This window comes from Scardinius erythrophthalmus (assembly GCF_964197995.2).
Source record: "Scardinius erythrophthalmus genome assembly, chromosome: 21".
Lineage (NCBI taxonomy): Eukaryota > Metazoa > Chordata > Actinopteri > Cypriniformes > Leuciscidae > Scardinius > Scardinius erythrophthalmus.
In genome coordinates this window covers 2,260,137-2,287,365 of record NC_138241.1, presented here as the reverse complement: position 1 = coordinate 2,287,365, position 27,229 = coordinate 2,260,137, and the positions used below count along the sequence as shown (strand labels likewise).

The following is a 27,229-nucleotide window of genomic DNA, read 5'->3' as shown; positions in this document are numbered from 1 at the left end:
GATGTAAGTAATCAACTCAGTAATTTTCATGGTGATATCTAAAGGTTAAAAATGTTACCCTGTTCACGTATGAATAGGCTATATTTGGGTCTTTTTCGAAACTTCCCCCTAATGGGATTCTTCTGGACTTTTTTTCCCTTACTCAGGACATATTGAGGATACAAAACCAGTTGAGTTTGCTTCTGTTGCAATTTGTTCAAGGTTGACCCCCATTTTGGCTTAAAATGACTGGACTAGTGTGCAACTATATGTTACATTTATATTGTATTTTCTTGTATATTCTAATATTTGTAGCACACCCTTTTTTGTTGTTGTTAATAAAAAAGATGTAGTTTCTGTGAAGTTAGTTTAAAAAATAAGGTATTTGTGCACATATTAAAAATAAGGAATTTGTGCATATATTTTAGCATGCGTCAATTTTTAAAATAACTTCACGGAAACTACATATTTTATTTTAGATAGTTAAAATTGTATTTTAACAAATTTGACAATTATAAGCTGACCAGTCAAATAGGACATAAGGCATAAAGTTATAAAACGGCTTGTGATATGTCATAAACTATCATGACTTAGCTTTTCTCTCTCTCTCTCTCTCTCTCTCTCTCTCTCTCTCTCTCTCTCTCTCTCTCTCTCTCTCTCATTCATTCGAAAGAAATGAAAATACACACGCTTGTCTGAAAAGATTTATCTACTCTGTTAATGGTTAGTGATATCAGCATACTCACAATTCGTATAGACGTGCGTCTTAGTAAGTTTGCAAACTCATGAGCCCTTTGTCCCGATGCAGGACCACCCACAAATTACATAACACTTAACAGTCCACATAAAACAGCCTGTACAATTCACTGCACACACAGCAGCAAAGCGTTTTGAACAGAAGTGTAGCTTTAAATTGTAAAAATGTCTGAGAAAGTTGTGTTGCATTACTGCAATGGAAGAGGGAAAATGGAGTCGATCCGATGGCTTTTGGCCACAGCTGGAGTCGAGGTTTGTTGCTCTGGAAAACTTTCCCACGTCTATGCAAAAAATGCTGTTGCAAAAATTGGAGCGCGACTGACACTTTACATATAACCTTTTCCGAATGCTGTGCAATAAATGTAGTTTGTTTGCATGTGACAATCACAAACAACTGCTTTAGAAATTTAATGTGTGCATTGTAATGTGATCTCGAGATCAATGCGTTTTTTCGCCTGGACTTTATTTTGTTCTTGTGTTCACAGTTTGAGGAGGTGTTTTTTACCAAGAGGGAGCAGTATTTAAAACTGGTGAATGGTAAGTTCAGTAAATTCCTCATCAGTCATCTCTTGTTGTTTTATGAATATATTATTGTATGATATATTATATTAATATTATATATTAATGTGATTCCTGTGTTTATTGTAGATGGAGTCATGATGTTTCAGCAGGTGCCTTTGGTGGAAATAGATGGGATGCAGCTTGTGCAGTCAAAGGCTATCCTGAATTACATCGCTGGAAAATACAACCTCTACGGAAAAGACCTTAAAGAACGAGCTTTGTAAATATCGACTTTTAATGCAAATTGTTCCGTAACTGTTATGAAACTAGACTGAAACAAGTTTCCTTGTTTTTCACCACACCTAAGCAATTATCACTGTATTTTTGTCTTGAAGGATTGACATGTATTCAGAGGGCACTAGTGATCTAATGGATCTTATTATGATTTATTATTTTACACCTGAAAACAAGCAGAAAAATCTCAGTAATATAGAGCAAAAGGCAAAAGAGCGCTTCCTTCCTGTATTTGAAAAGGTACTGATAGCTCTGACTATTCATTCCTCCCATTTTGAAGCATTTACTATCCATAAAATCATGCTGTTTTTGATATGACTTTTTTAGGGTCTTGCAAACTCTCATTTCCTGGTGGGAAACCAGTTGAGCCGCGCTGACGTTCATCTTCTGGAAGCTTCTCTGATGCTGCAGGAGTTATTCCCTACAATACTGTCAACCTTTCCCAAAATCCAGGTGATCTGTTCAATGCTTTCCCACACAGACCATCAACCGCAAAATTGGACTTAACAATACCATTTTTGGTCACACTTTATTAGGGGTGTAACGGTACACAGAAGTCATGGTTCGGTACAGACCCCGGGTTTGGGGTCGCGGTTCGATATGAATTCCCCACAACAGGAAAAAGCAACAAATCCCCCCCCCCCCAATCATTTATTATATTTATAAAATGTCAAATTTGTCCCTTTTTGGGTGTGAGTGAAAACACTCCATTTTTGTTAGTGTCCCTTTAAATGCAAGTGAGCTGCTGCTCCCTGCCTCCGTTCAGAACAGGGCCGATCCTTTACACAAGCTTCAGAAACTCCGGCAATAACAAAACACGCAAAAAATCGCGCTCACCCAACATCTCAGAAATTACAAGTAGCGAGTGCAGCCTTAAAGAGATTCGGGAACAGGTTGCCACTTTTAGACTCACCTGGACGCTTCTGAATTTATGTAGTTATTGTGGAGTTACAATGATTCATCTCATGTTTAACTTTTACACAAATTGACACAGTCCCGTGCTGTGAAAGCTGTGACATTTTTTGGTCATACAGTGTTCAGTTCTTGTCTGTGCATCAACGACAGAACAGTTTGCATGCTTTGCTTGAACTTTTGCCATTGCGTTAGAACTGGTTACACTGTTGTCCAAAACCAAATGGTGGCGCTGTGGGTGGAAACGTGCAGATTAAGGGGCGGTAATATTATAATAAGTAATATTATAATATTATAATAAGATCCCCTTGAAGTTTGTGGAGCGTGTCATTAAAATTAAATGAAGTTCAAAACGTAGGTTTCATTTCCTCATAATATACATTTGTCGAATGCGCATGCGTCGCGTCTGAACGCGTTGTTGTCTTTGGAGCTCTATCGATTTGATTTATAATTCTTGATTTTACTCTTTAAACTTACTTACAACAAACATTTTCTACTTTTCCTCACTGAGAAGCACTACTGCTCAAACCTCATAGTTACAACGCGGACTGTTGAGCAGACGTGTCTCAAGCCTGTTAGTGATTCTACGCTGGATACTCTTATAGGTTACTCCCGGGGATCACGGCTGAACGCGTCTTCTCAACACTCACTTACAAACATTTTTCACCTATTGTGCGTCTACTCTACACCCGTACCACTTAAAAGACGGATTATATCTAAGACGCTTGTCAGAAATTAGTATTAATTGATAGCATCACTGGTAGTGTCGTTGCTAACTTACTGTCCATCTGTTAAAATGGCGAATATATCAGATGCAAGTAGTCTACCTTTTGGTGCAGGTGAGGACACATTTGAGCTGCACGCACTGCAGTCTGAGCTGGAAGCTGTTGAGAAACAGATCCACGACCTTTTAGTGAGACAGGCCGAGCTGAGAGACCGGCGTTTGGCTCTTGAAACATCACGCGCTGATGCTCACAAATCAGAGATTAATGTTACTAACCCGCTGACTCCGACCTCGTCTACTCCGTGCGTTACTCGGCATCGGTTCCGAGCGCCAAGGTCGCGATCAGCCATGGTCTCGTTCACTCCGGCTCCAACACGCCACCACGAAGCCTGGATGGTTCCGCAGCGGAAGACGCGAGTCAGGTCTAGACCAAGACCCTCTCCGACCCTCCCGGTTTTCGAGTTATCCACACAAAACCGCTTCTCCCCTCTTCGCGAAACAGAACGCGATGCTGTGATCATCGGTGATTCCATTGTTCGGCACGTCCATGCTACATCAGGTAAAAATAAGGTGCACAGTCACTGCTTTCCTGGTGCTCGTGTTTCTGAAATCGCTGCTCGCGTTCCCGAGATTCTGAACGATAACGAGCACGTCGGAACTTTGGTATTGCACGCGGGAGTGAACGACATCAGGCTGCGCCAGACGGAAGTTCTGAAGAAAGACTTCAGGAATCTGATCGATACGGTACGCAGCACATCGCCTGATATAACGATCATTGTGTCAGGACCGCTTCCCACGTACCGTCTAGGACATGACAAGTTTAGTAGATTATTCGCGCTAAATGAATGGTTAACGTCATGGTGCAATGAGCAGAAACTGCTCTTTGTAAATAATTGGAATCTGTTTTGGGAGCGTCCTAGGCTATACCGTGCTGATGGCTTACACCCAAACAGATTCGGATCGGATCTTCTGTCAGATAACATCTCCAAAATGTTAAATACCTTTTGACTAGTAACCAAAAGTCCAAATCATAGTCTCTGCTGCACCAAATTAACTGATATAAATACTAGTGTAGAACATTGCATAGAAACTGTGTCTATTCCTCGTTTAGTGCGATCAAATAATAAATCTACTGCAGGATCTAGGAAAAATCTAATTGTTATTAAAACAGAAAATGTTGCTATTAGTAAACAAAAACAATTTCTAAAGCTAGGTCTTTTAAACATTAGATCACTCACACCTAAGGCAGTTATTGTAAATGAAATAGTCACAGATAATAGCATAGATGTACTTTGCCTTACTGAAACCTGGCTTAAACCAAATGATTATTTCGGTCTAAATGAGTCTACTCCATCAGGATACTCCTATAAGCACGAGCCCCGTCTGATTGGTCGTGGCGGCGGTATTGCAACTATCTATAGAGATATTCTCAATGTTACTCAGAAAACGGGTTATAAGTTTATTTCATTTGAAGTACTTGTACTAAATGTTACGCTCTTAGATGAAAAACATCCCTATTATCTTTAGCCTTGGCTACCGTATATAGACCACCAGGGCCTTACGCTGATTTCCTAAAAGAATTTGCAAATTTTCTCTCAGATCTATTGGTCAATGTCGATAAAATATTAATTGTTGGAGATTTTAACATACACGTAGATAATCAAAATGATACGTTAGGGGCTGCGTTTATAGACTTATTAAACTCCTTTGGGGTTAAGCAAAACGTTACCGGACCAACTCATCGTTTTAATCATACACTCGATTTAATTATATCACATGGAACCGATCCAACCGATATAGATATCATTCCACAAAGTGACGATGTCACTGATCATTACATGGTAACTTGCATATTACGTACCCCGGTAATATATCATGCTGCGCCGCGTTATCGATTAGGCAGAACAATCCTTCCATCCACCATAGATAATTTTTCAAATTGCTTATCGGATCTGTCTCAGCTGCTGCCTGAACCTAAACAAACCGATGAACTAGACGAACTAACCAGCACTATGAGCACCGTTCTCTCTGGAAAATGGGATATTGTTGCACCTATGAGACTAAAAAAGGTCAGAGAGAAAATTAAAGCACCATGGTACAACAATACTACTCGTGTTCTAAAGAGAGAAACCCGTAATTTAGAGCGTAAATGGAAACAAACTAATTTAGAGGTTTTTAGAATCGCTTGGAAAGACAGTACGTCACGCTATAAAAAGGCCCTAAAAGCGGCCAGGGCTGAGCATCTCCGCAAACTAATAGAAAATAACCAAAACAATCCTAGGTTCTTATTTAACACCGTGGCTAGACTAACAAATAAACAAGCGTCACCTGAACAAAATATTCCGTTACAGTTTAGTAGTAATGATTTCATGAATTTTTTCACTGAGAAAATAGAAAGCATCAGAACCACAATTGTAAACGTTCAATCTTCAATCGCGCCTTATAATTCAGCCTCGATTATCACCCCGCAAGAACAATTACAGTGCTTTACAACTATAGAACAAAAAGAGTTAAATAAATTTATCATTTCCTCTAAAACAACAACATGTTTATTAGATCCCATACCAACTAAACTATTGAAAGAAGTGTTACCTATAGTGGAAGAGCCTCTCCTCAATATTATTAACTCGTCTTTATCTTTAGGTTATGTTCCAAGAACATTTAAATTGGCAGTTATAAAACCTCTCATTAAGAAACCACAATTAGACCCAAATAACCTAGCAAATTATAGACCCATTTCAAATCTTCCTTTTATGTCCAAAATATTAGAAAAAGTTGTGTCTGCCCAACTGGGCTCTTTCTTGCAAGAAAATGACACCTATGAAAAGTTTCAGTCTGGGTTCAGGCCGCATCATAGCACTGAAACTGCGCTCGTTAAAATCACAAATGATTTACTCTTAGCTTCTGACCAAGGCTGTATCTCAATACTAGTTTTACTTGATCTTAGTGCTGCGTTCGATACTATAGATCACACAATACTCTTAGATCGGCTACAAAACTATACCGGTGTTCAAGGACAAGCATTAAGCTGGTTCAGATCATACCTATCTGACCGCTACCATTTTGTCTATTTAAACGGAGAAAAATCTATCATAACTCCAGTAAACTATGGAGTGCCGCAGGGATCTGTGTTAGGCCCTCTATTATTCTCAATATATATGCTGCCACTTGGAAATATTATAAGGAAACATGGAATTAGTTTCCATTGTTATGCTGATGACACTCAACTATATATTTCATCACGGCCGGATGAAAACGCTAAATTATCCAAATTGACAGAGTGTGTTAAAGATATAAAAGATTGGATGACGCACAATTTTCTTTTATTAAATCCAGATAAGACAGAGGTAATACTTATCGGTTCAAAAAACCGCCCACAAAACCTCTTACAATACAACTTTAACATAGTAGGGTGTCCTGTTACTTTATCTTCTACAGTAAAGGACCTGGGTGTTATATTAGATTGTAACTTGTCTTTTGAAAATCATATTTCATATGTTACAAAAACAGCATTTTTTCACCTTAGAAATATTGCTAAATTACGTAACATGCTATCTGTTTCTGATGCAGAAAAGCTAGTTCATGCATTCATGACCTCGAGACTAGATTACTGTAATGCTTTATTAGCTGGTTGTCCTGCATCCTCAATAAACAAGCTACAGTTAGTCCAAAATGCCGCCGCTAGAGTTCTTACTAGATCAAGAAAGTTTGACCATATAACACCAATTTTATCATCACTACATTGGTTACCTATAAAGTTCCGTATTAATTACAAGGTATTGCTACTGACTTATAAAGCCCTAAACGGCTTAGCTCCAGTTTATTTAACGGATCTTCTATCTCCCTATAATCCATCGCGCTCTTTAAGATCACTAAATTCGAGGCTTCTGGTCATACCTAGGATATCCAGATCCACCAAAGGAGGGAGAGCATTTTCACATTTAGCTCCAAAACTCTGTAATAGCCTTCCTGATACTGTTCGTTGCTCAGATTCGCTCTCCCAGTTTAAAACTAGATTAAAGACGCATCTCTTCAGCCAGGCATTCATATAATATTTTAATCTTACAGTTAAATCCGGTCTCTACTTCATAAACGCCAGAGGAGAACTGGCCCCCGACTGAGCCTGGGTTCTCCCAAGGTTTTTTTTCCCCCATTAGGTCACCTAATGGAGTTTTTCGGTTCCTTGCCACTGTTGCCTTTGGCTTGCTCAGTTGGGGATGCTTAAATTGATTAATCGATTCACCAGTGCTATTGATCTGCATTACCAAACGTGGATGTTTTACACCAGAAACAAACACTGATGTACTATTTTATTTAATACTGTGAAGCTGCTTTGATACAATCTGTATTGTGAAAAGCGCTATATAAATAAAGTTGACTTGACTTGACTTGAATTTGTGCATCACCACATTTTCAGTGATTCTCAAACGACCCGTCAGATGAATCAATCTCTCTAATTCCTTCCTTTCCGCGAGCTACTCTGCTCTGATTGGCCAGACAGCTCAGTCTGTTGTGATTGGCCTACCGTGTCGAAAACAAAAACTCCAATTGCCATAACAACGTCAGCTCCGCGTGTCCTGAGACTTCCTACACCGTAAACTAAACACAGTAACGAACAATTACGTCGATTTTACCATATCAATGTGACGCGAGTCCGATAATGAAACATTGGAAGAACTATCCATTCAACCCGAACCTCCGTCGCAAGCACGACTCGAGCAGGACTCAGTGTTTCTCAGTGATACGCTACTCAGTTTGGGGTACATTATATGAGATGTTGCAACTGTAATTCCTCTCATCAGCATTAACAAGTGCATGTACATCAACAAACCGATTATTTTACTTGTACTAATTTATTTACCAAATATTTTTCTAATATATTGCGGTGAACACATTGAAACTGTTTCAATAACAGTGCATGTATACAATGTATACATTAGTCGAGCTCTAGCGTGAATGACTGATGTAACAAAAACATTGGTAAAAACAAATCTTGCTCCATGCTATCCTCAAAGTAGTGAGAACGACAGACATTTATAGACACAGTTTTAGGTAATCGTGGCCCACAGCTGATTAGCATAAGTATTTCAGTAAGACAGTGATAACGTGAGTTAGCCAGTAAGCAGGAGACCTACACAATATAAAACTAAAACTCAAAACTAAGTATTTGAACGCCATCTGTTAAGAGCAAGCGGTTTGTGAATCCTACATTGAACTCCGAGATTTGAGAAGAAGTCGTCAGTAAAATAAAGGGAACACAGCAAAAGTTTAGGATTATACTGCTGTATGCACCGAACAGTGACGTATGTACAGTGACTTTCCGGGACCAATACATACTGTTACACCCCTAAACTTTATATTATGTGTCTTTAACTATTACAGTATGTACTTACATCAAAAAAGTATTTTTTAGGTAGAATTGTGTTGATGTATTGAAAACACTTGTCCTGATATCGAGGTGGACAGTTATAAATATTATTAATTACAGCTGTAATTACATGTTGGTATTTTTATATATAATTGCAATGTAAAAACATGTATGTACACAATAAGTGCAAATGATTCATTAAAGGTTTGTACATAGAAGTTAAAGATGCTTAATTTAAAGTGGGACCCCATTTTTTCAACAACAACAACAACAACAACAACAAAAAATTGGTAGGCCATTACAATATATATCACAAAATACCCTTTGTCTGTATCTTCAAACATTGGCATATGAACAAACAGTCAGAATAGAGTGATGTTAAGTTTCATTAAACATTCATTCAACATTCATTTATATTTAATACAAATAAGAAAACACAGTACTGATTGTTGAATATACAGTTGTGAGTGAGAGAGTAATCTGTTCCAGTTTAGTGAAGCAGTTAGTCGACTAAGCAATTCTCTCATTTCTGAATCAAACCTATAATTGCTGTGATCGGCCTAATACATCTTTATTTTTTTAATTTAGCATTATAATTATGAAATTGATATAATTATACAATTTTATATCGCAGGCGTTCCAGGAAAAAATGAAGGCCTTACCAAGAATCAGCAAATTCCTGCAGCCTGGCAGTGCAAGAAAGCCTCCGCCTGATGAGGCGTATGTGGAAACTGTGAAGGAGGTGTTTAGCCACGTCTTTAAGTAGAAAAACCAAACAATTCTTCGAAACATTTACATGATATTAAAACTAATTTACAAGCTTCTTAATTAAAACTGAGATGCTAAAATGGACAGATTTAATTGGAATATACAAAATACAGTTTGGATAAAGTGATAGTATTGTGAAATAAACATTGCAGCTGTTCAGTACATGTTGTCAGGAAGTGTGTGTGTCTGTTCATGAGCTTATAGAAGATCAAAATTCAGAAAACCATCAGGAGGCTGAAATAAGAACAAAGACCATTAGAATAAACTCTCAGACAGATCATCATCATGCCACATCTGCACTGGTGATTTAACAAGTACAATCATGGTCAGAATTATTGCCACCCTTGGTAAATATGAACAAAGAAGTGAAAATAAATCTGTATGGTTAATCCCTTTGATCTTTTATTAAAAAAAAAAAATCACAAAAATCTTTCATTGAAGTAAAAGAATCGAAAATGTGTGGAAAAATCTTTATGAAATAAATGTTTTTCTCCAAGACACTTTGCCTACGATGAATGGTTCCCTTTTTATTATATACTCTGGGTCTTCTCCTATAATGCCTGATGAGTTTGGAGAACACCCGATAGACACTAGGCTGTTACCAATAAAATTTTATAATTTACATTGAAAAATTATAACTGTATTAAATTAGATTATTTTAAATATTTTTGAATATACAAATAAGGAATGTTGAAAAGAATGATACTTTATGAAACTAGCGTTTTGTCATTCAACGTTGACACTCGCTTGAGAAGTTGAAGTCGTTCTCTATCTCCGTTGCTTCTAGCCACGGTGGTTAAAAATGGTACGGTCCACAATAGGGGTGTCTGAAATTAAACATTAAACTACATTACATTAAAATGTTCCTACAGTGAAAATAGGAGTTGACTTGTATTGTAACTGTAATTATATTTTTTCACAAATTATCTGACCCCCCCAAAACTGATATTTCTGTCCTCTGGGTCTTCATTGGGGGGTATAGTACCCCCCAGTACCCCCTGTAATTCGAACTATGTAACCGAGTGCATTCCTTATCCATATGGTTCACGTGTACTGCAACGCTAGACGCATTGGTGACCCAGTCAAATCGCGCCGTGCCATAACTGCAGAACATCTATCGGTCTATGGCCTGTGAGCAGCTGCATCAACTCTGGGAGCATGACTGATTCCTCCAGAAAGGGGCCACCAGAAGGACTGCGTGTCTGTCCTCCCTGATCTGTCTGATGAACTGAGGGAGCAGCGCGACTGGGGAAAGGCATATAAGGGAAGGCTGGGCCATTTGTGGGCCAGCGCATCCCTGTCCTTTGAGAAATATATTGGGTAGTGAGAGTTGTCTTCTGAGGCAAAGAGGTTGACCTCTGCCCTCCTGAAGACATTCCAGATCATGTGAACCCTCTGGGGATGGAGTGCCCACTCTTCTGAGGTCTCGTGACCCCGGGACAGCATGATATTGTCATGATCCACACTAGGAAACACAGGAGAAGATCCAAATGCAGTAAGTATCTTTAATGAGGGAAATTCATTACTCAAAATCCAGTCCAGGCAGAGATCATAACCAGGGTAGCAATCAAACATAAACATAAACAAAACAACGGGCAATAACAGACTTAGAAACAGAACTCAGAAGTGCCGTGATAATTACAAGGACTCCGTGACACATACTAAAACAGACAGGGTTATATACACAGGGAAATGACAATGCTAATGGGGAATAGGCTGAGTGCAATGATTAGTGACAAGGATCGTGGGGAATGTAGTTCAGAATGTGACAGACACCGTGGGGAAGGAGGACATCTAGTGGTGACCCAGGGAACTCAAACCAGACACTGTGACATAACCCCCCCTCTACGGAGCGGCTACCAGACGCTCCAAGACATGACAGACAAAACAAGAGTCCAGGCGGGAGGTGGACTGGTGGAGGATCAGGGGGAGGGATGGGGGGCCAGGTCCATGGAGGGAAACGGGGACAGGGAGTGACAGTTCATCTGGCGGCCAGGGCGGAGACGACAGTCCATCGGGCGACCAGGGTGAAACAGACGACTCATCGGGCGGCCAGGGCGAAGCAGACTTTCCCTCGAGTGGCCAGGGCGGAGCAGGTCGTGCAGGCGGCCAGGGCTGAAACGACAGTCCATCGGACGGCCAGGGCGGAGACTCTACCTCGGGCGACCAGGGCGGAGACTTTCCCTCGGGCGGCCACGGCGGAGACTCTACCTCGGGCGACCAGTGACGATCATGTGACGTGAACACTCTCGGCGGCCATCTTATCCGAAGACCCAGGCTCGGCAGGCGTGACGTGAACACTCTCGGCGGCCATCTTATCCGAAGACCCAGGCTCGGCAGGCGTGACGTGAACAGGCTCGGCGGCGGCCATCTTGTCCGAAGACAAAGGCTCGGCAGACGTGACGTGAACAATCTCTGTGGCGGCCATCTTGTCTGAAGACACAGGCTCGGCAGACGTGACGTGAACAGGCTCGGCGGCGGCCATCTTGTCCGAAGACACAGGCTCGGCAGACGTGACGTGAACAGGCTCGGCAGACATGACGTGAACAGTCTTTGTGGCGGCCATCTTGTCCGAAGACACAGGCTCAGGAACAGTCTCTGGCTGGGCGGAACTCGAGTGCTTCCTCCAAGCGTGCAGAACCGCCAATGCGTAAAACCCAAAGACAGCTCTCCTGGCCGTGGCAGGACTGATGGTGGGCTGCTCCAGGACGACCTCCGGGACGACCGTGGGCTGCTCGGGCACTGCCTCCGGGACGACAGCGGACTGCTCTGGCACGGCCTCCGGGACGACATGCTTCCTCCATGCATGTAGAACTGCCAATGCGTGGAACAGGAAGACAGCTCTCTTGGCCGTGGCAGGACTGATGGTTGGCTGCTCCAGGACGACCTCCGGGACGACAGCGGGCTGCTCGGGCACTGCCTCCGGGACGACAGCGGGCTGCTCGGTCACTGCCTCCGGGACAACAGCGTGCTGCACGGGCACGACCTCTGGGATGATAGCGGGCTGCGCAGGCACAACCTCTGGGGTGAGATCAGTCTCCGGACTGGCAGACTTGCGTCTCCTACCCCCTCTCCGTCTACGACGGCGAGACGGTGGCTCCGACCCGTCCCTCACCAAACCAGAGTCGAAGGGGGGCCATGGTGGAGAGTGGTGTTGGATTCCCTCTCGACCAACCACTGCTCTGCGACCTCCCCGGGTCCCACGAAAAATGACCAGACGGGTTCCCTCAAAACGCTCTCTGCTCTCCCGCTCGATGGATGGGGCAGAGAAGTTGGCGAACATACCGCTGGATCTTTGTGTGTGACGGAGTCCTTCTGTCACGATCCACACTAGGAAACACAGGAAAAGATCCAAATGCAGTAAGTATCTTTAATGAGGGAAATTCGTTACTCAAAATCCAGTCCAGGCAGAGGTCATAACCAGGGTAGCAATCAAACATAAACATAAACCTAAACAAAACAACAGGCAATAACAGACTTAGATACAGAACTCAGAAGTGGCATGATAATTACAAGGACTTCATGACACATACTAAAACAGACAGGGTTATATACACAGTGAAATGACAATGCTAATGGGGAATAGGCTGAGTGCAATGATTAGTGACAAGGGACAGCTGAGTGCAATGAAGAAACAAGGATCGTGGGGAATGTAGTTCAGAATGTGACAGACACCGTGGGGAAGGAGGACACCTAGTGGTGACCCAGGGAACTCAAACCAGACACTGTGACAGATATAGCAAGATATAGTTATATAAATCGTTCTCCATATTAAAGAACAGCAGAGTTCACACCACAACTATAACGATAAAGATATTGGGAACAATATGCGCTCGGATCCGCACCAAAACAATCGCTCCGAGACCGCCTGAACGAGGTGGTCTCGGCCTGATTGCAAACGAACTCTGGGGAGGTTCGCTTGAGGTGTGAAAGCAATCTGACCCAAAGGACCAAAGTGCAGTAGTGAGCTCGGGACCCCAGTCTGCGCAGTAGTGAGCAGGAAGTAAAGCTGCGATATCAAGGTCCCGCCCTCACTCTCCCAGAAACTGTTACTGCAGAACAACTCATTATGTCAGTGTGAAATAAACAGTTATGGACCATAGACTGTAAAAAAATATGGACGTAGTGTCCGTGACGTCACCCGTAGGTTTCTGAAGAGCATTTTTGAAGCCTAAAGTGGGCGGAGCCGGCCGTCGCCATCTTGGCCTTGCGTCACTCCCGGATAACAGAAAATGGACAAACAGGCGGGGCGTGAGTGGAGCTGAGGAGCCTGGCCTGGCTATCTGAAATCACCTAGCTCGACGTGATCGAGTTAGCTGATGATGTAAAGCCAATTAAACGTTCCAATTTTTGCCCTTCGAAATATTATAATAGTTAAAAGACATGGCTACAAGTGAGACTGTGTATTACTTCGAGAGTGTTTGTGTGTGACAGTGATTTATGTGCATACATGTCCGTCACTTTCATGGTCCGTCAGCGCGGCATCGCTCAAGTTCGTAGAGAGCTTATTCAGTCCATTTTAAATTCTGATGTTGCCGTCTCTCAAATGGGTTATGGTTTAACCGTTAAACCATAGATATATTGCCTTTGAAGTGCAAGTAAATGCGCTAGAAAATCCGCGCTCATTCACGGACGGAGAAAGCACCGACGCCCGCATGATTTCATCTGACGGTAACCTACATAAGCATATTATAATCCATCTGTTCCATGGGAGCAGAACGAACGAGCATTTATTGACGTTTTAAATTTGAAAACCCCAAAAAGCAACGAAATTGTCAGACATCCATTAGTGCATGTTCACAGAGGAAAACAACTGAAATACAGCGCTGGTTGTTCTCTCGAACGATAACGACGTAATCCAAAGACGTGAGCTTTGTAACGTTACCCAAGTATTAAAATTGTATGAAATGATAATCCCGAAAAAAAGCACAAACACTGCAGAGATGGCAAGTTCAGCAGCTAACATTGCTGAGGTGAAGTGAGTGACGGCTAGTAACAGCAGACAAACGGCTAGCACTGACAGCGGCAATCCATCTGTCACTCAAGTGGCTTGGCCACACCCTTAAATTTAAATATTAATCAACTAAACGGACAAGTTATAAAATAATTCACCCCCCTCACAGTTGTTATGAAGGGCAAAATTAGCTGTATAGACCAAATCCACATACAGACACCAGGCTTTAAACACGTTTTTTTTTCTGCTGTAAAGTTGGTCATTTTAACATGGGGGATATACAGATTTGACTCACTTCTGACAACAGCCTCAAGCGGCCAGTCAACGAATTACAGTTTAACTCACTTCCGTGTTGGTTTCAAGAGAGAGACGGGGAGGTTGCCGCTTGTTATGGACATGTAGAAATTAAAGCTGAAGCTCCAATTTCCTCCCGAAAATCACTAAAAAAGTCTGTTGGTGCCTAAGTGACTACTTCGTTTAGAGAAGCTGTCAATCATGACGCCACATTCCCGTTTTTATAGCATCAAATAACTAAATAAAGACCAAACTTATTTAAAAAAAACGAACACTTAAATTTACATCAGCGTGAAAAAAACTACATAAAAATGACAGAAAACATCTTCAAAAAAATAATAATTTGAAGTGTAATTTGATTGTTTAGTTTCCATTGCGTTCATTAGACTTCATGGGGAGGCGGGGTTTATGACCTATACTGGGACCAGCCACCGGGGGGGGGGCGATCGAGACGCTTTGGCTTCACTTTTCAGCACTTGTGCGGCTTGGTCTCGACAGTTACAAATAAAGCCACAATAAGCTCATGGAGCGAACTTGTCAACCATCTTAATAGATGACGCAGAGGAAACGTTGATCAATAAGATGACAGTAATTGGTCATAAGAGTCCGAAATTCTTAAAAAATAAATACGGCCTCATGGTCAATCACGTTTACACACTGCCCCCGAAAGTTTCGTCCGTCATAAAAAATATTAGCGTCGGGTTCAATTTTCTGCGTTTTTCACATCCGTAACAGGCCCTTTGAGAGGTATTTTGACAATTCATTGCCACCGAATGACGAATACTAAAAAACACATACGAAAATTTTGGACTCAGTGTGCAAGGACCTTAACTCGCATGTGACTTGTGTGAACACATTTTGGTACGTTTTGAAAGGTTGCTTTGTGAAAGCTAACTGTTCCAAGAAGAAAATTCAACATTGTAACAAATTAAGTCCCTGTTTTGGAACAAAACAAATGATCTATAGGTGTGAAAGCGACCTAAAATATAATTTGTATTGACAAAATAAAGGTTTATATGCGCCAAAATATGTGCTTAGTGGAACACTTAGTGGTGATGCGCTAGTTTATGATCGAACCAGGGAAAAACAATGCACGAGCGAGAGAGAAATCGCAGATCATAAGCAAACTTAAAGGGCCCATATTATGCTATTTTAAAGTTTCCTAATGTTGTTTTGGAGTCTCCTACAACAAGTTTACATGCATAAAGGTAAAAAAACTGTTTCATTTTCTCATAATATACATTTGCACATCACCAGATTTTAAAAGATTCTCAAACGACTCGTCAGATGAATCAATCTCTCTAAATCCTTCCTTTCCGTGAGCTACTCTGCTCTGATTGGCCAGACGGCTCAGTCTGTTGTGATTGGTTTACCATGTACAGCGCGTCGAAAACAAAAACTCACATTGCCATAACGTCAGCTCTGCGTGTCCTGAGGCTTCCTACACTGTATAAACTAAACACAGTAACGAACATTCATTGGATGAACTAGTTATTTAACCCGAACCTCCATCGCAAGGACGACTCGAGCAGGACTCAGTGTTTCTCAGTGACGTTACTCAGTTTGAGGTTCATGAGATGTTGCAACTGTAATTCCTCACCATCAGCATTAACAAGTGCATGCCCATAAACCGATTGTTTTACTTGTAGCCTACTAATTTATTTACAGAGTATTTTTTTTTCTAATATATTACGGTGAACACGTGGAAACTCTAGCGTGAATGACTGATGTAACATTAACATTGGTAAAACAAATCTTGTATGGCAAGCCGTTTTAGCTTAAATTGTACCCAGCGTTAATCGTCGTAATTGTATTTTTACTAGTGAAAATTAAATTTGAGAGCTCTACAATTCAATTCTTAGTAGTAGCAATTACAATTAGAGAGCTCTACAAATTAATTTTTACTAGTCATGTCTCCATTGACTTCCATTCATTTTTAATTACGGAGCTCTACAACTGAATTGTTACTTTTAAAAAACGAATTAAAGATATGTATAATTGCCGAGCTCTGTAATTGAATTAAAGAGGTCTGCAATTGCATTCTTACTAGTAACAATTCAATGGTAGAGCTCTGTAATTAAAAATGAATGGAAGTCAATGGGGACATATGACTAGTAAAAATTCATTTGTAGAGCTCTCTAACTGGAATTGTTACTAGTAAGAATTGAAATAGAGAGCTCTGTAAATGTAATTCTTACTAGTAATAATGCAATTACGACGAGTAATGCTGGGTACAATTTGAGCTAAAACGGCTTGCTATAATCTTGCTCCATGCTCAATCTTTACCCAAACTAGTGAGAACGACAGACAATCTACATTAGACACAGTTTTAGGTAATCGTGGCCCACAGCTGATTAGCTGAAGTATTTCAGTTAGACCGTAATAATGTGAGTTAGCCAGTTAGCAGGAGACCTACACAATATAAAACTCAAAACTAAGTATTTGAACACCATCTTTCAAGAGCAAGCGGTTTGTGAATCCTGCATTGAACTCCGAGATTTGAGAAGTCTTCGTCAGTGAAATAAAGGGAACACAGTAAAAGTTTAGGATTATACTGCTGTCATATCATGGTAAAGATTAACTTTGATTCTTCACATGCTCATCCTTGGGCAGTGAAAACTGGCTTTACCTTCACATTATAGAGCACAGCGCCATCTTCTCGACATGATGCTGCTGTCCAGTGTCCACACGATCAGCTGCAGGTTTGAGGTTTAAGTTTTCCCTTGTGTCAGTGGCTTATGACTCGTTTGAAAAACAATTCTTTCATTGACTCAGAGTCGACTCTTACTTTTGAAAGACAATAATTTAATATACGGTGCACTTTCAGATTTAAAACTTTGCAGGATGTTTTCATTCACTTAGAGCTATGTTATATACATAAAAGGTCATTTTCAAAAATCCATAATAGGGGCCCTTTAAGACGCTGTGGAGACGTTCACACGTCACATCGATGTCACGTGTCTTTACTGGATCTTTATTGTGAACTTTTCCCGAAATACCTGTGTGAAAGGGGCTTTAGTGGGACTTTAAGTTTGTGCTATTTGTCCCGATGCAGCACCACCCACGAGTTACACAACACGGAACAGCCCACATATAGCAGCCTGTACACTCCACCGCACACACAGCAGCAACGCGTTCTGGACTGAATTAAGTGTCGCTTTATTTTGTGAAAATGTCTGAGAAAGTTGTGTTGCATTACTTCAATGGAAGAGGAGTAATGGAGTCGATCCGATGGCTTTTGGCCGCCGCTGGAGTCGAGGTTTGTTGCTCTGGAAAACTTTTCCACGTCTATGCAAAAAAAAAAAAAAAAAATGCAGTTGCATAAAGTGGAGCGCGATTGACACTTCACATATAAACTTTTCCGAATGCTGTGCAATAAATGTAGTTTGTTTGCATATGACAATCACTAAACAAATGCTTTAGAAATTGAATGTGTGCATTGTAACGTGATCTCGAGATCAATGCTTTTTCGCCTGGACTTTATTTTGTTCTTGTGTTCACAGTTTGAGGAGGTGTTTTTGACCAAGAGGGAGCAGTATGAAAAACTGGTGAATGGTAAGTTCAGTAAATTCCTCATCAGTCATCTCTTGTTGTTTTATGAATATTTTATTGTATGATATATTATATTAATATGACATATTAATGTGATTCCTGTGTTTATTGTAGACGGAGCCCTGATGTTTCAGCAGGTGCCTTTGGTGGAAATAGATGGGATGCAGCTTGTGCAGTCAAAGGCTATCCTGAATTACATCGCTGGAAAATACAACCTCTACGGAAAAGACCTTAAAGAACGAGCTTTGTAAATATCGACTTTTAATGCAAATTGTTCCGTAATTGTTATGAAACTAGACTGAAACAAGTTTCCTTGTTTTTCCACCACACCTAAGCAATTATCACTGTATTTTTGTCTTGAAGGATTGACATGTATTCAGAGGGCACTAGAGATCTAATGGATCTTATTATGATGTCTCCTTTTACACCACCTGAAAACAAGCAGAAAAATCTCAGTAATATAGAGCAAAAGGCAAAAGAGCGCTTCCTTCCTGTGTATGAAAAGGTACTGATAGCTCTGACTATTCATTCCTCCCATTTTGAAGCATTTACTATCCATAAAATCATGCTGTTTTTGATATGACTTTTTTAGGGTCTTGCAAACTCTCATTTCCTGGTGGGAAACCAGTTGAGCCGCGCTGACGTTCATCTTCTGGAAGCTTCTCTGATGCTGCAGGAGTTATTCCCTACAATACTGTCAACCTTTCCCAAAATCCAGGTGATCTGTTCAATGCTTTCCCACACAGACCATCAACCGCAAAATTGGACTTAACAATATCATTTTTGGTCACAGTTTATATTAGGTGTCTTTAACTACTATGTATTTGCATCAAAAAAGTAATTATTAGGTACAGTGATCTTATTGTGTTAATGTATTGAAAACACTTGTGCTGATATTGATGCAGATACAGGTAAGATTAAGGGTGGGTGAAGAGGTCAACAGTGTATTAATTATATATGTCATTAATTACAGCTGTAATTAAATGCAGGCATTTTTAAATATAAGTACAACATACTGTAAAAACATGTATGTAACACTGCATCAAATGATTCATTAGAAGGTTAGCATATAGTAGTTAAAGACACTTCATATAAAGTGGAACCCCATGTTTCAACATAAGTTTTAGTAGGCTATTAAAATAACTCTTTTTGTGAACATGTCTGTGTCTTTAGACGTTGGCAGTCAGAATAGAGTGATGTTAAGTCTCATTAAACATTCAAAATGTATATTTAACACAAATAAAAAAAACACAGTACTGATTGTCAGATACACAGTAATAAGTTTAGTGAGTTGCCTGACGATAATTCCGGTGATCTGTCTCTTTTTTAGCAGCATGATTATGAATTTTATATAACTTTTTCATTTGTTTCGCAGGCGTTTCAGGAAAAAATGAAGGCCTTACCAAGAATCAGCAAATTCCTGCAGCCTGGCAGTGCAAGAAAGCCTCCGCCTGATGAGGCGTACGTGAAAAATGTGAAGGAGGTGTTGAGCCACCTCTTTTAAGTAGAAGATAACTAATTTACGAGCTTCTTTATTAAAACTGAGACGCTAACATGGACAGATTTATTTGGAATGTACAAGATACAATTATAATAATGTGAAATCGACATTGCAGCTGTTCAGTGCAAGTTGTCTGGAAGGTCCTAGTGATCACTTAGAAGATCAGAATTCGGAAAACCATCAGGAGGCTGAAATAAGAACAGACCATCAGAACAAACTCTCAGACAGATCATGTATTTGCTCTAGTAATAATACTGATCTTAATTACTATGGAGCATATAAATAAAAGACAATATTCAATCAGTCTTCCTTGTGTTCATTTGGTCAAAAACAGTGTGGGGAAAACATGACTTGAAACATGTATCATTTGTCATTTCTTGCATAAATGTAAAAAAAAAAAAAAAAAAAAAAAAAAAAGTAAAATGTGAAGTTCATACAGAAACTGTAAAATGAAATTCCAGGACTTTTCAGGCACTACTTTTGGGGGGATTTCGAGGACTAAACTAAGAGATTTCACTTATCAGACAATATCTTCATTATCTTTCTAATTCTAAAAAAGGTAAACAGATAAATGAACTATATACTAATAAAACAAAATGGCACAGATAAAGTGCAGCACATGCACTGACTGCGGCAGCTTTAACCAGTGAAAGGATACGAAAAAGATATTCTCTCTATCCTTATTCAAACTGACTTTTCCCCCGTGAATATATGATTTTGCATGAAAATATTGTTTCACCTATGTCATATAGGCTACATTGTATTTCAATGATTCGAGACTTTTCATGCATAAAAGTTTTCAAGGGTTTTTCATTTTGATACTTCTGAACACAAGAATATAGTATATTTGTAACTGTGAAAGAGTTATCAATGCCACAACCTCACAAACTTTACCTCAATCCTGCCATGATCCCTGCAGGCATTAACTTCCCAGACTTCCTGAATCTCATTCCCATCACAACTGTAAGTACGCCAGCAGACACTATACAAAAAAAAAATCAATGAAAGAGAAAGTTCAAAGCTGACATTTGCTGAGTATTTCTAAAGCAGGGTGGATCTTTATACTTACTCAAAGAGGTCCAGTAATCCTGCGGATCATTTGATATCCGAAAGGCTCCGTATGCAGACACACTTCCAAAGAAGAGTCCAGCGATTAATGATACCACACTTCCTGTAGAAGTCAAGCACTAGATGCAATATCTCTATATTATCTTCAATATTTAGCTGCACATGTTCAATTTGAAAGGTGCATGAAAACAACATCACATTTCATACCTTTTCTTTTATATCCCATAAATCCCCCCAGAGCAAGAGCTGCAGCATAAGCGAAACCCCACCAGTCCACTGCCATCTTCTGCTGGAGAAATGAGCATTTACATATCATGCACCAGGACTGAATAATAACATCATTCAAGAACACATTGCAGATGAAATGAAGCTACATGACTAATCAAAAACATAGTCAGCGAAATCATTACCAAATATCGCGGGTGAACAGCAAGTATGTATGATTTAATAGCTGGAAATGAGTTGTGCAAGTGCTGTAGGGCAGCTGTGCTGATAAGCAGAGTCTAAAATCTATGCTGAAGTTCGTAACAAGGAACTGACGTCACGATGACGCGTGAACAAGGAAGCGCGCCAAATCAGACACCGCACATTAATCTTGGCAAAATTCTTCACATATAGACAGATTTATCAAAACAAACTGTTCTCTTTTGTACTATACTATACACGCGTGGCGCGCGCGTTAATTCTCAAATTAGTATTTGGTTCCTAATCTAATAAAACAAGCGGTGTGACTATAAGGAATGATCACCTCAGAAATGTAAATGCATGCAGGTGCGAATGGGTCAAACGGAGCTTAAAATGATTTTTGAAGCACCTGCTGATATGCAACGAAAACTTAAAATCACCATGAAATCAAAATAGACAATTCTTTTTTTTTTAAATGATGGAATATTGCAGTATTTATTATGATTTATTTATCCGTGCACATCATTGTTTTTTTTTTGTTCATGTGCCTCGAAATCTTGAATTAAAGTAGCGCCTTCTCTTCTCGGTGCGAGGGCGGGGCAACCTGCCACTCACATGATATCAACCAATAGCAAACCACAACTATCCAATGAATTCCCCACGTAAAAATAAAGCCCCGCCCTACATTTGTTCTTGTTCGTGAATTAAGCTGTTTCACTCAAATATTTATGTCTATAGTTTGACTCTAAATTGAACATATGCACGGTTACTTCCTGGTTTTCGCTTGGCATTTACAGTTGTAGCCTATTTATATTTCAATGCAGTTATCACACATGATAATATATATAGAATTTGCAATATAGAATTTAATTGAATGGGAACATTGGAATAAGAAACACAGTGTTTGTAATTAACATGCACACGCAACATTTTTCCATTCAAATGTTATTTTTAATGTGATGACTAAAAACATTATTTGAGATTGTCTCCATTTGTAAAACGGGATGTTTCAAGATGTAGGAAATCCAACATTTAGATAGAAAACACTTTTATTTGAAAGACATGAATTACCACTATAACTCGGCAGAGGAGCATTTATTGGCTCATATTAGCTGTTTCCTGTAGTATTTTTTTCACGCGTTTTGCTTTTGAATAAATATGAAACATCGCTAGGTCACTATAAAAAAACATCACTATAAAATCACTATGTTTAAAAATAAATGTTGTCAAGGTGAAGTACAGTATGAAGTACTCAAAGTCTCATGAAAAACAATAAAGCGAACACAGTGCTCTTTTTTATGACATCTTACATTTGAATAACTAAATTTATGCTAAGCTTAACTATTTAAGTGACTATATTCTGATTATAAACTAAGTATTACACTATTAATGCTGTTAAAGCTTCCTCAGGACATTGAAGATAACAACACACCAATGACATGTCACCGGAAGTTTTCCAGCTGGCTTATATTATTGCAGAAGCTCTTAAAGTCCGCGTGAACCGGAAGTTGCAAACGACTTTTCTCCAGTGTTGTGACGTATTTCCCAGTGAAACGGAATATTGAACAGAGGGCAGGGTTTTACTGTAGCGTTCCTCCTCTCCATCTCTGCTCATAACAGACTAACGGTTTGAGGGGAGTGGTTAAGCGTTTCCCAACCCAAGTCCTCAAACCTACATCATCAGAGAAGGGACGCCATTCCAGACCGGAAGTAACTTTTCAGACTTTGATTAAAGATTACGACGGCAAACCATTTTTTTCTGTGTTTTAACTTGCACGGATTAATTGTTCACCACAAGACTAGTAATATGCGCTAACAAAGTAAATAGGGTCAATTTTGATTTCAGTTGGACTTTAAGAACATTCCATATGGTCAATTAACATTGAAAATTCATGTCAACATTGAACAGAAATGCAGCAAAGCACTAAACCTATGTTTAGTAAGTCAAGAATGGGGGCAAACATCCATTATACTCTTCTTTGGTCTGTTGTTGACTATGGGTGTAGTAGTATATGGATATATGGATCTGCATCACTTTAGAGGTCAGATTTTATTCAGATGAATTACAGGTGCAATAAAACAACTCCAGTTTCAGCAATGCAAGTTGAGCCAGGAGAGTCTCCAATAGACATAAGACGTCAAAAATGATATAGCTTACTGGATCAGTGTACAAGGGCATAAAACAGATCAATAATAGAAGAAAAACAACAGTAATAGAGTTAAGGGACAATAAACTTAGCAGGAATATGTTTTGCATGGATAAATAATCAGCAGTCAGTTTCCCCAATAATACCTCCTTGGTTATTTAGTCAACCTGACGTATAAAGTTTTTCTTTTAAATCCACTAAGAATAATGGACTTAAAGGGATGGTTCACCAAAAAAAAAAAAAAAACGTTGTCATCTCTACATGTTGTTCCAAACCTAAATGAGTTTCTCCTTCTGTTGAACACAAAATGAGATATTTTAAAGAATGTTGTTAATCCAACAGTTGATGGTATAGCCATTGACTTCCATAGTAGAAAAACAAATACTAAAGAAGTGGCTGCTGTTAACTGGCTACCAGCATTCTTCAGTAGACTGTAGTCTCATCTATAGACTGTATAACACAGGTCTCATCCTGTATACAGACTGAAATCACTTCACACTCACTCACGGGAGGGGGCGGTAAGCGCCTAAAGCTGGTGTGCGACCCGCCATTAAACCCACAGAAGAAGAAGCCGTTCCGTTCCTATGGTTCTTCCTTCACAAACATACACGAATCCCGCGGGGGGGTTGTAAGACTTTCATAACGACACATCATTTACCAGTTTATTTACTTTATAACGCTTAAAATAAACGTTAGGTTGTTTTTTTTTTAACCCCAGCCACTGGGTTACACATATTGGGTCACCGCTGGGTTAATTTTACATTGTTGGGTTATTTTTAGTAACAACCCAGCTTTTGGGTTAAACACTCTTCCCGCTGCGACGGTTCGAATGTTAACGGTCGAGTGACAGTCAACAATATACATGAATGTAAAAGGTAAGTCATATCGTTTTATGATGTATAACTCTTATAACATTAGGTATTGTGTATTGAAACGTTACATTTTGCATCATTAAGTTGTAAGTCAGTTTTGTTGTCCTCTATCGATTGTATTATCACAGTTAGCTCGCTAGCAGTAATAGAGTAATTAGTAAAAAAGACTAGCGAAACAATTTAGATGTATTACTTAACGTTAACAATAATAATGCCTGCTTACGTGTATGTCGATAAACTATAAGTAGGTCAGTATAGCATTCCGCCATATTTACTATATTCCGGACTGCTATTTTTTCTGTACTGATGCCACTACAATTTATATATTGTCATGACTCATGCATGTAACTTAACTGTATTAAAAATGTATTACAGAAGAGGAACAGCCTATTATAGTCATTTTTCTTATAAAACTACGGCTGTTTTTGCATTTATAATGTGTTGTACTAAATGTGTGTAGGCCTACTTGTGTTTTAGAGAAATGGATTCCTATGTGAAGGAAAGACTACAACAGTGGAACCTCTGCCATTTAATTGAAACATTTCAAGGTAAGCTAGTTATATTAGTGATAAATGGGTCATTGACAAGTAAAGCTTAAAAAAAAAAGTGTTTTAAAAAATATATTTTCAAAACAGATATAATGCATATTTTTGAGTCATGATTAGGGTTGCCAACTTATGGAAAGGAAAATAAGGGACAATCGTGGTTCTTTATAGGAAAATAAGGGACACTCAAAATATTTGTACTGCACCACACAGTGCATGCCAATTTAGCTTCTGTAGTTAAAATGTGTACAAAAGATGTATAAAAGGTTCTCAGACAAACACATTTGGGTCATTTCGTGGAAAAATCAAACAAATTTCAGAAACTTTCCTGGCTCAAATTTTATTTTTTGTTAAAATATTCTGAAGAAAGACAAACGTAAACGGAGAAGAAAGCCATAGTAGTCTACATGTGATGGATGTATATTTACTGAGTAATTTACAGGTTTGTAAAATGGGTCAAAATTACAATTTTCACCTGAGATTTGGTGTCAGATTACAGGGGGGTTAAAATGACCTTAGAAAGTATCATTGTTTTACTTTTAAACAGAGATTGTTAGGTCTATTTAGCTAAATCGGTTGACTTTAGCCATCTTTGTTTCATTATAGCTATGCCAACGGTGAGATTTTAAAAATGGGAAAAAGCAGTACTTTTGTTTTTTGCCCAAAGTTTGCATGACTTTAACTCATATTAAAATATCTTAATATCCTTTTAGATTCTAATGCTTAACACACTTTTCTTTTGGTTTCTTAATTTTTAAGGCCGAATATGGTTAAATAAATAGTCCCAATATATAGGGATGTTAATGTGGCTCCATGAGTAAATTAGTACATATTTTCAATGGTCGCACATTTTCTGAAGAAAAAATAATGTTGAAACTAGAAATATATCTTGTTTTTTGTTTTTTCTATTTTCTGTTAACACAATTGAACATTACTGAGTGCCATAAATAGTATTTTTCCAAAGTTTGTGTGCCTGTAACTCTAAAAGTAATAAAGATATCTTAAATATCCCTCTATACTCTCATTCTTTTGTAATCTTCATTTTAAAGGCCCTATATGATTCAATCCCAGATATAATGTGGCTCCATGTTCAAATTGTTGAATTTTACCCATTTTCTATATCCCTTAAACAGGCAAGAGTAGAAAATGATAAGCAACAAATAATTTCATGTCATTTTTTTATATCATCTGGACTTAAGTAAATCATATCCAAAAGAATTTTTGAAAAATGTTATGTATTTTGGATTTTATGAGTTGTGACTCCCAGATCACATTGCCTGTTTAGGGTATTAAAAAAAGGACAAAATCTATATATTGCATGTTTAAAACAATTATATCCTATACTTCAAGTCATATAATGTTGACATATTATATATATCATTGGAAAGCTTACAAACTCATTCAGCCTCAGATTCAGCCTGTGAAAACCGTTTTGAAATCGGACCTTGCGTTACCATAAAAATGGTAAAACATTTTTTGGTAAAATGGTAAAAAAAATTGGATTTAGGTCAGGCTGACTAATTGATCACTGATAACTTGAAGCAAATCATGTGACCAGCATACTCAAGACAGACAGGCTGTATCAGTTTAACCTGTACATTTTATAATTTGTAAAAAAAAAAAAAACTCAGAATACAAAGATTGTAACAAAAATGAATACAAAGTTAATCCTTTTTTATACCCAAAAGTGGCAATGTGACTCTGGTGTAACATATATTTCAAAACATGCTAAATAACAACATGAACAACATTTTTATAAATTTTCTTTTTCAGCACCTTAAGACAATGTTCATAATTAATGTTAGCAGTGTTAGTATGATTTTTTCAAAAGAAAAGTAAGTTTGATATATATTTTCTTATCTCAAAATCTGAATGTCCTGCACCACTGGCAGCCATGTTGGATTTAGGTCAGGCTGACTAATAAATCACAAAAACTTTTGATGAATAAATCATTCTTACGCCCCAAAAAAGACGACAAAAACTATGTTACACCCAGATCACATTGCCAGTTTTAGGGATATATAGCTACACCAACAGATATTACTGTATCATATTCAAAACGATAAACATAAAAGTTTTTTTTTTTTTTTTTTTTTCAGGTAAAGAGAACTTAGATGATTAGTATGGGCTGCTTTTGGTGCTTGAGATTGTATTGGTTATTTTGTGTTTCAATAACGAGGTCAAACCAAGTAGCCTACGGTAGCTTACAAGTTACTTGAATGTAAAATATTTTTCTCTATTTAACATTAACTTACAATAGTGAAAGATTTTTGATAACGCCTTCCCTCAGGTAGATTGCATGTTTTCTTGCGTTTCTTTTAACTAAAAGAAATGGTTAATTCTCAATTTAGAGCATATGCCTGAAAATACGGGACAAACTGCGTTCCGTATGGCTTTTATACGGGGCGCTTCATTGATGTCTTAAATACGGGACGATTCCGTATTATACGGAACGGTTGGCAACCCTAGTCATGAACAATGTTTAAACAAGTTTAAGTTAAAAACATTTCATTAGGGTAATTAAAATAACAAAACAAAAAAATATGTATTATTTAAATGTACTAAAAATGATTTCAAACCAAATAGGTT

The 27,229-nt window shown here is 38.8% G+C and overlaps 5 protein-coding genes across 8 annotated transcripts in view; 3 read left to right on the top strand and 2 right to left on the bottom strand.

Annotated features, from left to right (window-relative positions):
* Positions 1-695: 695 nt before the first annotated feature.
* On the top strand, positions 696-9,812 carry LOC308681409 (glutathione S-transferase 3-like). Its single transcript, XM_081350275.1, has 6 exons — positions 696-987; positions 1,221-1,272; positions 1,384-1,516; positions 1,632-1,770; positions 1,858-1,983; positions 9,169-9,812. Exons 1-6 carry the CDS (start codon positions 901-903, stop codon positions 9,298-9,300), a joined length of 669 nt encoding a protein of 222 aa, XP_081206401.1. The 5' UTR covers positions 696-900; the 3' UTR covers positions 9,301-9,812.
* A 982-nt stretch (positions 9,813-10,794) lies between these two features.
* Positions 10,795-17,273, bottom strand: LOC308681405 (uncharacterized protein). The gene is made up of 2 exons (XM_081350269.1): positions 17,180-17,273; positions 10,795-12,632 (listed from the first exon to the last, which is right to left on the bottom strand). The coding sequence occupies exon 2, from the start codon at positions 12,583-12,585 to the stop codon at positions 11,533-11,535; it is 1,053 nt and encodes a 350-aa protein (XP_081206395.1). The 5' UTR covers positions 12,586-12,632; positions 17,180-17,273; the 3' UTR covers positions 10,795-11,532.
* Positions 17,215-19,903, top strand: LOC308681406 (glutathione S-transferase-like). Of its 2 annotated transcripts, XM_081350271.1 has the most exons (7): positions 17,215-17,252; positions 17,606-17,809; positions 18,054-18,105; positions 18,217-18,349; positions 18,466-18,607; positions 18,695-18,820; positions 19,478-19,903. In XM_081350271.1, the coding sequence occupies exons 2-7, from the start codon at positions 17,723-17,725 to the stop codon at positions 19,604-19,606; spliced, it is 669 nt and encodes a 222-aa protein (XP_081206397.1). In that variant the 5' UTR covers positions 17,215-17,252; positions 17,606-17,722; the 3' UTR covers positions 19,607-19,903. The 2 variants fall into 2 exon arrangements, with proteins under 2 accessions (XP_081206397.1, XP_081206396.1); XM_081350270.1 differs by lacking the exon at positions 17,215-17,252 and having other exon boundaries at positions 17,481-17,809.
* tmem14a (transmembrane protein 14A) lies at positions 19,653-21,259 on the bottom strand. Of its 2 annotated transcripts, none has more exons than XM_081350272.1 (5): positions 21,082-21,259; positions 20,879-20,957; positions 20,673-20,774; positions 20,498-20,585; positions 19,653-19,791 (listed from the first exon to the last, which is right to left on the bottom strand). In XM_081350272.1, exons 2-5 carry the CDS (start codon positions 20,952-20,954, stop codon positions 19,758-19,760), a joined length of 300 nt encoding a protein of 99 aa, XP_081206398.1. In that variant the 5' UTR covers positions 20,955-20,957; positions 21,082-21,259; the 3' UTR covers positions 19,653-19,757. The 2 variants fall into 2 exon arrangements, with proteins under 2 accessions (XP_081206398.1, XP_081206399.1); XM_081350273.1 differs by having other exon boundaries at positions 20,879-20,960; positions 21,082-21,203.
* Positions 21,260-23,757: 2,498 nt separating this feature from the next.
* LOC308681382 (uncharacterized protein) overlaps positions 23,758-27,229 on the top strand; it is a 29,710-nt gene continuing 26,238 nt past the window's right edge. Inside the window, exons 1-2 of one of the 2 annotated variants that reach the window (XM_081350218.1) lie at positions 23,758-24,098; positions 24,573-24,643. In XM_081350218.1, the coding sequence (XP_081206344.1) occupies positions 24,577-24,643 (67 nt within the window). In that variant the 5' untranslated portion in view covers positions 23,758-24,098; positions 24,573-24,576. Of the gene's footprint in view, positions 24,099-24,555; positions 24,644-27,229 lie in introns of both variants that reach the window. The other variant, XM_081350219.1, reaches the window with a different exon arrangement.